General features: G+C 43.7%; 1 protein-coding gene across 1 annotated transcript in view; it reads left to right on the forward strand.

The window, feature by feature from the left end:
* The first annotated feature begins 1,034 nt into the window (after window positions 1–1,034).
* The window catches only part of erfl3 (Ets2 repressor factor like 3), a 51,326-nt gene continuing 39,053 nt past the window's right edge, over window positions 1,035–13,307 (forward strand). The window contains exon 1 of the mRNA XM_053624932.1: window positions 1,035–1,805. Coding sequence (XP_053480907.1) covers window positions 1,784–1,805 — 22 coding nt within the window. The 5' untranslated portion in view covers window positions 1,035–1,783. The remainder of the gene's footprint in view (window positions 1,806–13,307) is intronic.

Consider the following 13,307-nt stretch of genomic DNA (forward strand, 5'->3'; position numbering starts at 1 on the left):
CATATTTTTGCAGATATATAGAAAATTTTAAAGGGTTCACAAATTTTCAAGTGCCGCTGACTGAGTAATCTTTAAACATTTTGTGTTGATAAATTTCTAGTCACAGGCAATTTTATTTGAGGTGAACAAGTCACCTACTTCTGCAAGAGGAGATGAGCTACACTTCCCAAGTGTGACAAGAGAGAGAGAGAGACAGAGAGAGAGAGAGAGAGAGAGTCATGGTTGTAGTTATTGGTACTTAAACAGGATGTGTAGGGTTTGCTTGAGCAAACAGCTCACATTTAAATGATCACACAGGATTCACACAGTTACTTTCCACACACTGGTCCTTCACACTGTTATACAGTATTAAGTAAGAGGGTTGTGTTATGTGTTTATTTTCATATCCTGCCTAAGGTCAAAAGTGTTTTCAATTCAGTGCCTAAAATCGGCTTCTGGTCGGCTCTAGTTGCTTTGTTGTTCCTCCAGGAATTTTCGTGTTTTTCGTGATATAAATCACTCACATTAAGACGCTTCTTGTCTTATAATTTATCAGTTGAGCTAAATCTAGCCTAAAGGAAGCAATGTGTGCGAGAGCAATTTAATCACTCTGTTAGCTATTTTGCCTGAGAATGGCCAAGTATACTTACAACCAAGTTTAATTAACACACTTATGGCAAGTGCATCATTCAGCACAGTGTGTTAAAAGAATTATGGTTGAACTGCAGTGTGTGTGTGTGTGTGTTCAGTCTGCTTGTTTTGAATGGGAACTTCAGATTAGGCCTAATCTGTTCTTTGTAGCCTGACATCCTTTCCAGGATATTTGGTTTGAACTCCACACTAATACACAGTGTGCTGTATCCCACGTATGCAGTTTCAGACATGTTTCATCTGTGTTCACAATTAGCATGAGATGAAAGGAACATACGCCGATGTAATGAAATAAATAAATAAATAAATAAACCACTTGTTGCTTGACGTCGCTGACGTGACGACGCTGCTTTGGCATGTTGTTGTCTTCTTCTCGGAGGGAGCCGTAGGACGCGGATGTGTGAACGTCATCACGGACGAACGGTGGCTGGCGGTCTCCATGGCGACGACGCGTACGTCGGCGACGCTGCGTCCTTCCTTCTCTCACGCTCAAAGGAGGTGTGACTCGGGCGAGGACTTGAGCGTGACCCCGCCCACTTCCCCCCTCCTCCTCCGTGTGGGCGGGCAGAGAAACACGACACCAGAGACGGAGAGAGAGAAAGAGGAGGAGGAGGAGGAGGAGGAATGGGGGAGGACAGATAGAGTGTGTATGGTGGGAGGAGGAAGAAAAAGAAAAAAAAAAAAGTCAGTGTGAAAGAGGGAGTGGGAAGCTGACTAAATTACTGCGAGTCGGTGGCGACCTTTTTGGAGACGCGCTGGCTGTTACAAAAAGAAAATGTTCGAAGAAACGCCGACTCGCGTGACCGAGCGCAACACTAAACCCGGAGCTGGAGCTCGAGCCTGTACGGTGTGTGTTCCGCTCTCGGCGGGACGGTATTGATCGCTTCTCGGGACGGGGGAAACTCCGCGTCACCTCGCCCCGTGTATTAGTTTAGTGTGGAGCCGCTTTACACTCCTCCAAAAAGTCTTCTGTGCGGCGGTTTCCGGCTGAGAGAGAAACAGAGCGACTCAACGGAGAAGAGCGCGAGCGCGTCCTCGGCTGCACATTTTAGTGAAAGTTTTAGTTTCTTTCTCGTTGTTTTTTTGGCTCGTGAGTGAGGCCGACTCTCGCCCTCTGCCGAACGGGACTCTGCTTGCACGCTGAAAAGACAACATGAAAACTCCCGGTGAAACGGGTAAGTTTATTATTATTTTAATGTATTTATTTATTTATCTTATTTATTTATTTATTTTACCCATTGCTCAGTCACGAGTCAATCAACCCCAGCGTGCGCGTGCACAGTCAGAGATTTCACACTAGTAAATAGGTTCGTAGTTCGGAGATTAGTGAGAAGAGCTCGGTGTGTTTTAAATGCAACTCGTTTTCAGGAACAATAACAAAGCCGGTGCGTGCTCGAAGTGGACTTTTAATACGGTTTAGCTTTGGTTTCACAGACTTTTACGTGTTTGCTGAGGAAACATGTCGCATAGATCGGCGTCATGATCAGGATCTGCTCCTGTGCTGGCATGTCTCAATCCAGCCAGCTACAGCCGCCTTAAAAGTGTGTGTGTGTGTGTGTGTGTGTGTGTGTGCACGCGCGCTGTTGTCAACTCGCTGAACCATAAAATGGCAGCAGGCGCTCTACTTTATTGACTTTATCAATCTAACATGTAGTCCTAAATAAAAACCAGCCCTGGTCGAATCGATTACAGGTTATAGATTTACAGATAAGTGCTGTCTGTTGGTGATTAAAGCAGCAGCAGATGAGATGAGATGAGGTGAGGATTGATGGTGTTTTGGTGAGAAGCGCTGCGGATGCCTGTCTTCATCACGATTTATAGTTGAGCCTCTCTACCTGTTGAACCGCCATAACTTTGCGCACGCATAACGCGGGTAGCGATTAAATTACCAGGTACTTTTCCCCCCCGCAGGGTTACTGCTGGGAATAAATACAGTCACTGAACTAGTGGTGAAGCCCTGTTATTATTTATTTGTCTGTTGCGAGCATTTTAACGTCCTTGAAACGAGCGCGAGCTTTGAATGAAACCTATTCAAATGGAAACCAACCGTTTAACGAACTCCGCTACACTCGTTTCCGAACCAAATTAGCATCATTTTCCTCAACAAGTCGACATGTTTGTGTTTTTATTTTCTTCGAATGTGATTTAGTTAGCCTGTGAGGTTGTTTTGGCTCAAGTTTGGGCGAGTTAATGTGGCTTTCTTTCTTTCTTTTTTAATGATTATTATGATGTTTTTTAACTAGCTAGCTAGTTTGCTATCTATCAGGACGCTTTTGTGGGATGTTTAGGAATCCGAGGCTGCGTTCCAAATACCTTCCTACGTAAATGCACTACATAACGTATGAGCTAATGGATTCTGCAGGCTACTTGGTGCACTATTGGGAGCCATTTGGGATTCGGCCCTTGGAACCCCTGTGAAATTAGTTACTTGCTTTTTTACGCCACGAAAGGACCAAAGTCGCCATTTTTTCAGGTTATAGCGTCAAAAGTTTAGCCGACTGTGACCCTTAAAACAACTGTTACCCTCCAACACACACACAACTTACTATACTTGTGGGGACTTTCACTAACATAATTATTAATTAAGCTAATTATTGCGATGAATACCAGGCAAAATGTCTCCACAAGGTCCAGCCTGTCACAAGTTCCTATCCTTTTGAGCACATTTGGTCCCCAGAAATATATAAACACACACACACACACACACACAGAGAGAGAGAGAGGACTTACTATACTTGTGGGGACTTTCACTAACATAATTATTAATTAAGCTAATTATTGCTATGAATCCAGCCAAAATGTCCCCACAAGGTCCAGCCTGTCACAAATTCCTATCCTTTTGAGCACATTTGGTCCCCGGAAATATATAAACACTCACACACGGACCTCACTAGCCAGCCTGTAGCCTGATTTGTTTACCCACTTCTTTCTCCATGTTGGCCTTTTTATTATGGATTATCAGACAATATCTGATCTCATGATCAAATAAATGCAAGCTATTTCAGTTTAAAGTGCCTCAAATGTAGAGAGACCTGATTTAATAAGTCTGTTTTTAGTTGTTTTATTGGTTTTATTTTTTATTTCCTTTTACCTGAGCATTAAGATTCACGCAGTAACTTGCAGTGACTGACATTTTAAAGATGAATACCTCCACCGTGGACTTGCTTTGAGTCTACATGACACTTAAAATTTTTTTTGTCTGGAAACACAAAACTGGCGTAACAGGCCGAAGGCGTTAGTCACACGGCATTAGAATTTAAAAAAATCATTTTTAAACAAGCCTTAGAAGATGCCGTTTCACTTGGTTTTTAAATCAAAGTGCCGCTCCTTAAGGCTGATTTGTCTGTCGATGTCATAGTGTTGTGTTTATGTTTAAGTTGCACACTCAGTTACCGCCAGCTACTACGAGTACGTTGTGGTTTTGTCGATCTCTGACTTCGCGGGCCGCGTCGTGACCCCAGTAGTTCCACGGGAAGTTTAGATGCTCTGTGAGCATGTGTGTAAGCGATACAGTACTGAGAAGAGGATGTGGCTGCTCTCGCTATCAGATTTTGAGTATTGCTTTAGTGCACGCTCCTACCTGTTGGTTCACACACCCACAGCGATATAGGTCGAACAACTTCTTGCGGTGAAAGGGCTTTCTCTGAAAGCGCGAGTTTTCCATGGCAACAGGTGGCTGAGACAATTTGTTATTTTGAGGCTTGTACATCCTGATAAGGGGTGTGTGTGTGTGTGTGTGTGAATGTAACAAAAACACTATCTACTTCATCAAAAGCCTTTACCACATGAATCACTGACAATAAGAGGCACACATTTAACATTTTCCTTCCACTCTGATGTACTCTCTTTATCCACGCCGTGTTTATAAAGTAATTACACTTGGACAGAACCAGCCTCACAACGAATTCTTTTTTTCTTTTTTTTAAAATGCGGAAATTAGCCAGCAGCACTCGTCGGGGATAATCTTGTTGTTTTACTGGCTGAGGGTGTTTTTTCCTTAACGTGAAGCCAGTAGTTAGTTAAAGTAGTCGAAAATTCATTTGGGGCTGAAATCCAGTCTTATAAGCTTAAAATGATCAACAGTTGTCTGTGCTATTTGTAAAACCTATCCTACTAATTGCTGCTGTTGTTAATGAGTAATGGATGTTGACTCCTGATTTTTACACACACACACACACACACAATGATGTATGCAGAGAATTATAGTTAAGCTGTATTTGACAGATTATTTTTTTTTGCTTTGTGTGTATGGATCACTAGGCTTTACTTACTTACTTGGAGAGCTATTCTGCAGTGAATGTGTGTGCCATAATTTGAGTTGAGATTTGGAGTAGCATAAGCGAGAACTTTAGTGTATAGCGTGTTGTGCAGCTGTTGGTCTGGATGGAACCAGTTTACTATCAGCACTCACCTCTCACTCTGTTTACATGCTGATGTTCCCTTTCAACAAGCTGTGTGTGTGTGATCTTTATTTGCACACTGGCTTTTTTTTTTTTTTTTTTTTCTTCATCGAAGTCTTTTCAGAAAGACGTCCCGTCATGCTGTTCTTTTGTAACCAAGAAGGACCATTGTGTCAATGTCGCGCACGCAGGAGAACTTTTTTTTTCTTTCTTTCATGCTGAACGTTGATGAAGTTAATCCATTCCAGGCAAACAGGTGAACAGTTGAAGGGTTGAACGTTGCCCAAGGGCCTAACGGTGGTTCTCTGGCAGTGGTGAGATTTTACAACCGTCCCTTCACCAGTTGTTCGACCTTAATGTGGTCCGTTACGTCACACTGCCAGGGGTTTGGTGAATATGGCAATGCAAAAGCCACTATTCAAACTCACAGGGGTAGGATGTTCCCTGTGGCTGAGTAGTGTGTTTTGCTGACTTTTCCCTAGCGAGAACAATAGGGGGCGTGTGTATGTGATGTATCGGGGTTGTGTGTGTGTGTGTGTGTGTGTGTGTGTGTACAGGCATCCATTACGGCAGTGTGGACTGGGAGCTCATCCATGTGTTGGTGTCATTTATGGATTGTCAGGAAACACAGAGACCCTTTTTGTGTGGACAGGGTGGGGGCTAGAGAGCGTGTGTGTGTGTGTGTGTGTGTGTGTGTGTGTGTGTGTGTGTGTGTGTGTGACACTGACCCCTCACACTACATTCTATGTCACGTGCTGGACATCCAGCGAGGGTCTGATGCCAGTCTCCCTCCCCCATCTCCCTCATCTCTACACATCTCACTACAGTGTGACTTCACTTCCTGTAGCAGCTGTTTACCTTTGGATATACTGTAAATAATCATACAACCCAACATCATCATTATTGTTTTTTTCAGGGTATCACGGTATAAGCGAATTCAACGTGAAACTGTTTGTATGGATGTTCTCTTCAGTGTAAGTTTCCGCCACATTTGTTTGAAAACTTGTAACGCTTTAAAGTCCCTGTGCACAGCGTTATTCGATGTGTTGACGTAATTCCCACCGGCACAGGAAGTCATATCAGTGGGACATATCGAGTGGCTCGTCCTCCTTTTTTAAATAGCCAATCGCGTTTAGCTTACCTCACAGCCCGGGCTAAGCCGTACTCGACAGTTAGTCAAAGCCGTGAGCTGGCACGAATACCTCCTTCTACAAAGTGAATGAATTCAAGCCATTTCCTCCTTAACCAATTTACATTTGGAAAACTGAATGAAACGCACACGTTCGAACAGCCAAAGACACATCTATAACCCACGCTCATTGATTATGATTTCTCTCCCTCAGCAACGGCAACTTCAGCAAGGTGATATGTATCATGTCGTGGGGTGCGGGACACTTCAGATTCTACAGAGCGTTCGATTGGACAGAAAATCTGACGAGAAGCTGTAGTGCAGAATGATGTCATCAGAACTGTTGATCCGTATCGGTGGTAGAGAGAGAGACCGTACATTTTAAGTGCGTACACTTGCAATCAAAGGGATTGAACCCCCATTGCAAATCAGGTTTATTGTCAAAATGTACAGACTTTCAGCTGTTTGCAATGAACAAAGCAAACAAAAGCAATTGAAATAGTTCAACGCAACGAATGCTTCAAGTGGTTTCCCCAAATTCAACTGAAAATGCAACTTATAATGACCTCTCCAGTCTCAAAATTATTCAACCCCCTGAATTGATCATCAGGGGCATTTATTATCTTTATGAGGGCATTTTTATGTAGAACAACATTGCTCGCTAAGTCGCTAAATGTTAATGCTATAGTAGGATTTTTACAAAAAGCAAATTTGTGAAAAAGACTCTCCTGATGTCTCTCCATGTAATTTTTTTTTTGACAATTATCGTGCACGGGACAAACCTGGATAAACGCTTGGATAGAAGCTGGTGCTCTTTGCTGCTGCTGGCAGCAACCTACAGGCCTTGCAGAAGATGGCATGATCAGCATTGGCATGAGTTTCGGCATTGAGCCAGTCCATTTTCCCCGACTCGATAGTAGAAATGTTCTACGGTGGATTTGGGTGTCTTTGGTTTTTGTGTTGTTGGTGTGTTTGATGGTGTGTCCGGGTTTGCATGGCTGATTTTATTCTTTTTAATCAAAAACCACTCCGTCTTTGCTGCGCGTTAACTACACTCGTGTCACCGCACGCAGACGGATTTTAAATATCTGGGGCATTTTGGTCATCTTCGGTGGCGTTTTTTTTCACCCGCCCCCCTGTTAATTTCTGACCCTGGTACTTTGTAAGCATCGGGTAAAGTTTCACGCCATACTGTTCTCTAATACGTGAAACTCGTTTTGAATCCCTTATGGTTGTGGTGTCACTACCCTGAACTAATTTACATGTGGCCCCTTGGCTTGAGCAGTGATAACGAATGCTCTTATGTAGTCTGAATCCAAGCAGAAGACACAGGGGAACTGTCTGGCTGGTGGGAAGCCAAGCTATCTTCACATAACCTTCCAGAGGAGTTTGTTTTTCTATTTTCTGACATTCTGAAGATTTCTGACCGAGTTGTACTGTTTGTTCAGCACATTTCAGTTCAGACTGCTTTCCGGATGACGCACGGTAACGCCTATCAAGCGAAGTGTGCTCCGCCAAAGTTACCGTCGAAGCTGAAGACGGGACATTTCTAAATATTGTGGACCTTATAAACCTGCAACTCTCAAGTAGTCCATTCTCATTTTTTGGTAATGAACACAGGTTAGTGGGCAGCTGTCATGTCAGTGTCAGTAATGAGCTAGCTACTTTTTCTACTACTCTAACGTACTAATTTTCTAGTCATACAAGCCTACATGCATATATAACAGATACGAACTAGCTAACGATGCAGTGTAAGAAGTTTTCCACTGAAATATCGTGACCGTATTAAAGCCTGTAGTGGTTCCGCCCAGGACGAAAATTAAAAGTCAGTCTTTGACTGTTGGTTGTTTTGTCTAGCCAGCATCTTTGTTTTCACTCAACACGTTGTGATTAAAATCAAGGTGATGGCACGGGTTAATGTTAACTTTACAGTTGAAAGCCATTTAAAGTTTTAACAGTGGCACTCGCAGTAGGGATTTATTTTATTTATTTATTTTTACACAGGAGGCAACGGTCGCTCAACCGTATTCATTTCTGACGAGAGCGTATGATGTGTAATCTTCCTCAGATGATTAACCCAACACAAGGATGTAACATAGCTAGCATGAGCGCGTCTCCCGTATGACACGCTGAGTAAGAATTTTGACCTTTCATCCATGAAGTGGAGCGAGACAGGCACAGTGAGAGAGAGGCAGACAGACAGACACACCGAGAGAGAAAGAGACACACACCAAGCGAGAGAGAGAGAGTGAGCCAGAGCGAGAGAAGTAGGGAGAGTGAAGGAGAGAGAGAGAGAGAACTGACCCCCATGCGAAAAGCACTTTAATCAATATAGGCTTTTGTTTAGCAAATACATACATCAGGGCGGTAGGCCGCATAGTTCAAAATCTTGTGCCGCTAAATCCAAATTTAGTTTAATTTTTAAAATAGCGGAAGAAAACCCGCGTGTACCGTGGAACCCTGAATAAACCACCTGTAAAAGTAGACAAGTAAACTACGACGGTCCAGAACTTTACAATATTTAAAAAGGATCGAATTGTCCAATCAAACCTTTACACTGTTAAGCTTGCACAATGTTTACACAACTGTAACGACAGCTACGGTAATTAATCTTTACAATATTCTTAAGGTTTGTTTACTGTAGTGGCCTGTTGTACTACATGAATGAATGAAACAATTTAAAACTGCAGGGTAATTTATGAAAAAAAAAATATATATATTATTGATGAACACAGTCCTTTCAATAGGTCAAATGTCAGACTTTTTATTTATTTATTTATTTATTAATTTTCGGTGACCAGAGTTCCAGACCCTTCGAAATGGCAGAATGTAACCTTATTCGGACAAACGGCTGAGCAGGAAACGTCCTGTTTTCCTGGGTACAAATGTCACGCAGACAAACGGCTTCACTCACACCAGCACAACACCACAGCTGCTTTAGTGCACTGAGACTCTGTCGCTCTTCAGAAACTACAAAGTCTTTATCATTTAAATTAATGATCAATTATCAGAAATTTTGGCAGCTTCTAAATTGCGTGTGTGTGTGCAAAAACCTGAATTTACACTAATTAACCTGTTCAAAAGTTTACATACCCTTGATTGTTAACACTGTGTGTCGTTACCTGGATGATCCACGACCGTGTTTGTTTTGTGAGAGTTCTTCATGAGCCCCTTGTTTGTCCTGAGCAGTTAAACTGCCCACTGTTCTTCAGAAAAATCCTCCAGGTCCTGCACATTCTTCGCTTTTCCAGCATCTTCTGCATATTTGACTCCTTTCCAACAGCGGCTATATGATGTCGAGATCAGTCTTTTCACACTGAGGACGACTGAGGGACTCGTACACAACTATTACATAAGGTGCAAACATTCACTGATGCTCCAGAAGGCAACACGATACATTATGGGGGTGTAAACTTTTGACAGGACGATCGTTGTAAATTATTATTATTTTTGTTTAAAGATCTTATTAAGCTACATAAGATATTTACGTTTCCCAGAAGACCACAATGTTCGGCAATCGTGACCTCAACTGTATAGAAATATAAAGTAATAATTATGTCACTATAGAATACTCGATTCTGATTGGTCAGAAGGTGTTGACTGGTTTCTATGTAGTGGCTCTGACTATAGCTTCAGGTGTATTTCAAATCGCAGGTTTATATTACTGCGCTCGTTCTAACGTTATTGATTTTATAGAAGCAAGTCCTTCATGGGGACTTCGTACGGCAGACGAGCTGCATAACCGAAGACTAAGAACCGAAGAACTTTTAATTTAACAAAGAAAAGCGTATACTTGTTGATGTGGTGCTGTTTGTTTAACTGTCATGGATGAGGTCTCGGGGGTCAGTGCTCTGTGTCAGTTCGCAGAAACAAACGCAGAATCAAGTGACCATCACCATGGAGGAGCTTGCCGTTTTCACAATTCTCGCAGGTTCGGGCCGAGACGCGTCATGTGACGTCGTCACGACGCGCGTCCAGCCCTTTCGCTTCACGTGCCTCGAACGCGAGTACAGCCGAAAGGTCTCGTTTACTAACAAACATCACAGTGAAAGCATCACCGTGATTTAGCGCACTCGCAATTCCGCCAATTCAAGGAGATTTCATCGAGAAAAAACTTGGATCGCAAATTTAGAAAAAGGAAGCTGCGGAATCCTGTACGAACTGGTTTACGCTTTCCAGTTTCATCGCAAGCTGCACGTTCTGTCTTCTTAACTTCAAGAGAGACAAACCAAAGCTAGTCTGCGGCCGATTTGCCTCACGGGCGCTTCACGACATTAAATGCAACTATTACACAACTATAATGCAACTGTAGGGCGGCTGTGGATCAGGTGGTAGAGCGGGTTGTCCACTCATCGTAGGGTTGGCGGTTCGATTCCCGGCCCACGTGACTCCACATACCGAAGTGTCCGTGGGCGAGACGCTGAACCCCGAGTTGATCCCGATGGCAAGTTAGCGCCTTGCGTGGCAGCTCTGCTACCATTGGTGTGTGAGTGTGAATGGTCGAATGAGACACGGTGTAAAGCGCTTTGGATAAAAGCGCTATATAAGTGCAGACCATTTATTACGGTTAAGGGCCATGATGCGTCATTTATTAATACATCAGAAATTGTAATCGGAATAGAAGGGCGTTAGTGTGGAACTATCACGCCGCCCTGTTGTGGATTATTTTCCTACAACAGTATGCCCCCGAGGGGTTTTACCCCTTACTTATTTTCATATATCCAATACAGTATGTTGAATTGTAGTCATTTCCTGGTGTTGAATAAGTGCCATTGTGTTGTTATTGACCTCCAGTAATGAGTTGGTCATTTTCTGGTTCATCAAACATGGGAAACACACACGTGTGTGTGCACTCTCTCTCTCTTTCTGTCTCTCTCTCTCGCACACACACACACACACACACACACACACACACCGTGATCTGTTTTGGTACGAAGCGTGGCCCTCCCACATTCCTGTTGAGCGCTTAAATCACTCCAGCCTGTGCTGCATTACTTGTTCCAGGAAAAGCTTTGTGCACATAAGCACACATAACTCGCACACTTTTTCCACACACATGGAGCGCCTCGCACATTACAGTTCTCTCATGGAAAAGCCGGCGTCTCGGGGGACACACACATAGACATAACCTTGTTGGAGGGTTTGCTTGTTCAGTGTGCCGGTGTTTTCCATGTTTGGGGTCTCTTGTCTGGGCTCAGGGACCGTGAGTGTAACGAAATTCAGTGTGCGGTGGAGAAGGGTGTGTGTGTGTGTGTGTGTGTGTATGTATTGTCATGAGGGTGACTCATGAGTATAACAACTGCAGTGTGTTAAAGTGTGCATGTTTCTCAGGGCACCACGCTCCACACAAGCAGACAGGGTAAGGCCAGGAAAGTACTCTTGCTCACCACACACACACACACACACACACACACAGACGGAGCGATCAGATGTACCGAGTGTGTTAAAGAGACATTCTGCTCCTGCTTGTGTTGAGTATAACACACACACTGCTGCTGTTCCTCTGTCACCCGCGCTCTCACTCGCGCTCTCTCTCTCTCCACAAACTTTCATGCGCTGACGCTCTTGGCATATTTGCAGTCTGTTTTTATCTGGGAATGTGTGTGTGTGTTAGGGGTGTGTGTGTGTGTGTGTGTGTGTGTGTGTGTTAGGGGTGTGTGCGTGTAGGGCACATTTGGCATAGTGCAGGGTGTGTGTAAGGATATGAGAACATTATTCTAATAATATCTCTGAAGGGGAAGTCACCATACACTCTTCTGTTCTCTCACCGTAACAGATACCACCAAAGGAAAGTGTGTGTGTGTGTGTGTGTGTGTGTGTGTGTGTGTGGTCGACTGCCGGGAATTCAAACGTTGTCTGGCGCCATCTTAACCCCCTCCCTCCTTCCCTCTCTCTCTGTTTCTCTCCCTCCCCCACTCCCCCATCCTACTTTTTTACCCTTTCCCTCCTCAAGTCAGGAATGTGAGAACACGTTTAAAACTTGAGCGCTCTCTCTTTGTCTGTGTCTCTCTCTCTCTCTCTCTCTCTCTCTCTCTCTTTCAGTCTCACTCTCTGGCAGTCTGTCTCTCTCTCTCGCTCTCTTTCTTTCAGTCTGTCTGTCTCACTCTCTGGCAGTCTGTCTCTCTCTCTCTCTCTGCCTCATGTCTGTCTGTCTCACTCTCTGGCAGTCTGTCTCTTTCAGTCTGTCTGTCTCACACTCTGGCAGTCTGTCTCTTTCAGTCTGTCTGTCTCACACTCTGGCAGTCTGTCTCTCTCTGTGTCTTTCACATTTAAAACTTGAGCATTTTCTCTCTCTCTCACTCTGTGTGTGTGTCTCTCTCTCTCTCTCTCTTTCAAGTTCATAACATCAGCGTTCTCTCTGTCTGTTTCTCTCTCGCTTCTTCTGTCTGTGTCACTCAATAGATCTGTCTCTATCGAAATGTCTCTGTCTCCATCTCTCTCTTTCTTTCTCTCCCTCATTCCGTGTCTCCCAGTCTGTCTCTCTTACTATCCCACTTGCTCTCTCTGTATTTCTCCCAATCTCTCTCTCTCTCTCTCTCAATCTCTGTCTGTCTCTGTCTGTCTCTCTCTCTCTCAATATGTCTGCCTGTCTGTCTCTCTCATCCTGTCTGTCATCAGGATTCTCTTGAGTGTCCCAGTTAGTTTTTGGATTGTACTCCGTGTGTGTGTGTGTGATTTAGAAGGTGTTCAGGTTGTATGTAATATTATATTACATGCAGAGTGATGAGAGGTGTGTAAGGGTCGTGTTTTATTGTTTAAGGGGAAGAGTTAGGTAGTGTTTTTTATAATGTATATTATTATAGTGTTATATAGTATAGAATCTAGTGTTAATTCTCCATCGTAATGAATTCCTAGTAAGCAGCATGCTTTCTCTACCAGTGCTAATGTAATGAACACGCAGTTGTGCCACCACTGAATCATCTACATTCACTGTGTGGGCATGCTTTAACCATCTCAAGGCTTCTCAGCTCGCGCTTCCTCAAAGGAGCCGACCGACAAGTCTCTAACAGTTTTTCTGCCGGATTCCGATCGGCACGCGAGGACGGTTAAGGAGACCGATTGTGATGACTTTCTATCTCGAGCCCTTCACCCAGACTGACATTTCCATGCTAATCCTTTTGGAAAGGAAGAAGCCTCACTGTTCGTGA

The sequence above is a fragment of the Ictalurus furcatus genome, chromosome 1 (genome assembly GCF_023375685.1).
Source record: "Ictalurus furcatus strain D&B chromosome 1, Billie_1.0, whole genome shotgun sequence".
In the NCBI taxonomy this organism is placed as follows: Eukaryota; Metazoa; Chordata; class Actinopteri; order Siluriformes; family Ictaluridae; genus Ictalurus; species Ictalurus furcatus.